The 2373-nt window shown below is 61.2% G+C and overlaps 2 protein-coding genes across 2 annotated transcripts in view; one reads left to right on the top strand and one right to left on the bottom strand.

Annotated features, from left to right (window-relative positions):
* The window catches only part of MRAP (melanocortin 2 receptor accessory protein), a 5305-nt gene extending 4824 nt beyond the window's left edge, over positions 1-481 (top strand). Inside the window, exon 4 of the mRNA XM_006753126.2 lies at positions 363-481. Coding sequence (XP_006753189.1) covers positions 363-481 — 119 coding nt within the window. The remainder of the gene's footprint in view (positions 1-362) is intronic.
* Positions 482-644: 163 nt separating this feature from the next.
* Positions 645-2373, bottom strand: part of URB1 (URB1 ribosome biogenesis 1 homolog (S. cerevisiae)) — a 44771-nt gene continuing 43042 nt past the window's right edge. Inside the window, 2 exon segments of the mRNA XM_015560267.1 lie at positions 645-1263; positions 2352-2367. Coding sequence (XP_015415753.1) covers positions 1082-1263; positions 2352-2367 — 198 coding nt within the window. The 3' untranslated portion in view covers positions 645-1081.

The following is a 2373-nucleotide window of genomic DNA, read 5'->3' as shown; positions in this document are numbered from 1 at the left end:
CCCTGGACGGGGACCCCCACGGCATCAGCTGATGTCGGCCACACCCCAGCTGGCCTCCCACTGGAGACGGTCCTGCACCAGCGAGCGGCTACTCCGAGGGGCTCAAACCTGGACACCTGCCTCCTGAAAGCAGCAGGCAGCTGCCAAGAACCACCACCAGGAGGCGCTGCCGTGGGCGTGTGAACCCGCACTGGTCCCAGCCGCACCAGCCCCCTGGCCTGGCCTGGCCGGGAGCAGCCGCAACGGGGCAGAGCTTCAGTGCCCAGGCGCGTACTCCCATGCTCACCTTGGAAGCGTAGAAAAGAATAAACACAAATAAAGATGTAACAGCCACTCACTCATCCTGCTCTGCCACTTTCTAGCCTCCGCCATCACTGCTGCACACGCATTGACCCCGAGTCCCCGGCTGGGCCGTAGTGACGAGCCGAGCGCCGGGAGCCCTGTGGTGCGGGGTGCGGGGTGCGGGCACGCAGAGCTCTGAGGGACAGGCTAAACTACACGGAAACTGCCTCATCCACATTCCACGTGCGTCAATGATGACACCAATTAATGAGGGATCTTAAAAGTCAAACCCTGACCGCAAACATGCAGGTCTCTGTGGAATACAAATAGCTTTTAACATCAATTAAGCAAAACGCACAAACTTAACAAAAATAGACATTTATTATCAGGTTAAAAACACAGGTGCCTTCCCTAAGCAGAGGCTCTGAGCAGCCCGCGGATTTAAGGAAACAGAAGCGGCGGCAGGAGCTGACCGGACAGTGACCCGGAGCTCTGCCCCGACGCCTACAGAGACCAGCTGAGGCGCCTCTGCTTTGTGACACATTCGTGGCCGTTTAGCTTAGCTTCACCCGGGAGCCCTCGCATGCTCAGTGCCACTCACTTTGAGGCGTTTCCTCTCAGAACGAGGAACGGGAAAAGGGCCGGCCCACTGACCGCTGTGCGGCCCCCTGGCCCCGTCACGCTGACCGCCTCACGCAGGCCCTCCAGTCTGTTTATTGGCCGAGTAAATAAAGCGAGCTTTTCCCCCAGGGCCCTGGTCACTACACACACCCCTGGACTCCTAGAGCCTGCGAGGGCGTCACGTGTCCGGGGCCAGGGCGGCGATGTCCTCGCAGAGCCCGACTACGGCCTCCTGGTCACCGCCTGGCGCGTCCCCCGCAGCCTCACGGACCATCTGGACGTGGGCGAGGAGGGCGTCTGGCCGCTGGGCCCCCAGCCAGACGTCCTGGATGTACAGGGACAGCAGGAAGGCTGCGGAGGCTGCGGGGAGGACACAGGGCCGTCAGGACGCCATCTACTCGGCCAGACAGCCCGTCACCCACCCTCGCGGGACGGACACACAATGAACCGGGCTCATTCCTGTGGCCACTGAGTGGGCGAGTGTATGAACAAACGCATCTGCCTTCGCGTAACTGCTGGTTCATCGCTTCTGCTCCGAGGAGCCTGTCTTACCTGGTGATGCAGGGAACGCGGCTCTAGGCCCGTCTCCTCCTGGTCTGACCCCCGCCCGCGCCCCCCGATAAGCAGACTCAGTCCCCAACTGTGGCCGGATGAGGACAGTCACCTGCTCCCAGGTGAGCCCACCTGCAGGCTGCCCACTCCTCCCTGCTCCGTGTCCTGGGAAGGGGCCCCCGCGCGCCCTCCTTCAGGGTCCAGCGCCTCTATTCACTCACTCGCACACGCAGAGCTTTCCTAGGCAGCTGCCAAACATCAAACGTGGCAACTGTGGGTATCCGTACTTGTGTGCATACAGGTGTATGAGAGTACACACAAGTGCACTCGTGTGCGCACACACACGCACTCATGTACACATGCACTCGTGCGCGCGCACACACACGCACTCATGTACACATGCACTCGTGTGCGCATACACACACACTCTCGTGTGCACACCCCGCGCGCCCTCCTTCAGGGTCCAGCGCCTCTATTCACTCACTCGCACACGCAGAGCTTTCCTAGGCAGCTGCCAAACATCAAACGTGGCAACTGTGGGTATCCGTACTTGTGTGCATACAGGTGTATGAGAGTACACACAAGTGCACTCGTGTGCGCACACACACGCACTCATGTACACACGCACTCGTGTGCGCATACACACACACCTGGCCACGAGGTGGCATGTAATTCTGGTCAGGAAATGGCGGACACTTGGGGAAGTCCCTGGCCTGCAGGGAGGGGCCGTCTTGGGGGGATTGGAGGTCTGGGTGAGCACCCCCACTGTGAGATGAGCATCACTAAAAGCTTTCCCGCAGGCAAAGGCCCAGCCCCTCACGGTCAGGCCCACGGTCCCCCAGCCTGGGCCGAGCTGCTCCCCACCCCCCACCCGCCCATGGCATCCCCATAATCACCTCGCGTGGCTTCCTCCTGGTC

This window comes from Myotis davidii, unplaced genomic scaffold, assembly GCF_000327345.1.
Source record: "Myotis davidii unplaced genomic scaffold, ASM32734v1 scaffold170, whole genome shotgun sequence".
NCBI lineage: Eukaryota > Metazoa > Chordata > Mammalia > Chiroptera > Vespertilionidae > Myotis > Myotis davidii.
This window is presented reverse-complemented; position numbering and strand designations above follow the sequence as displayed.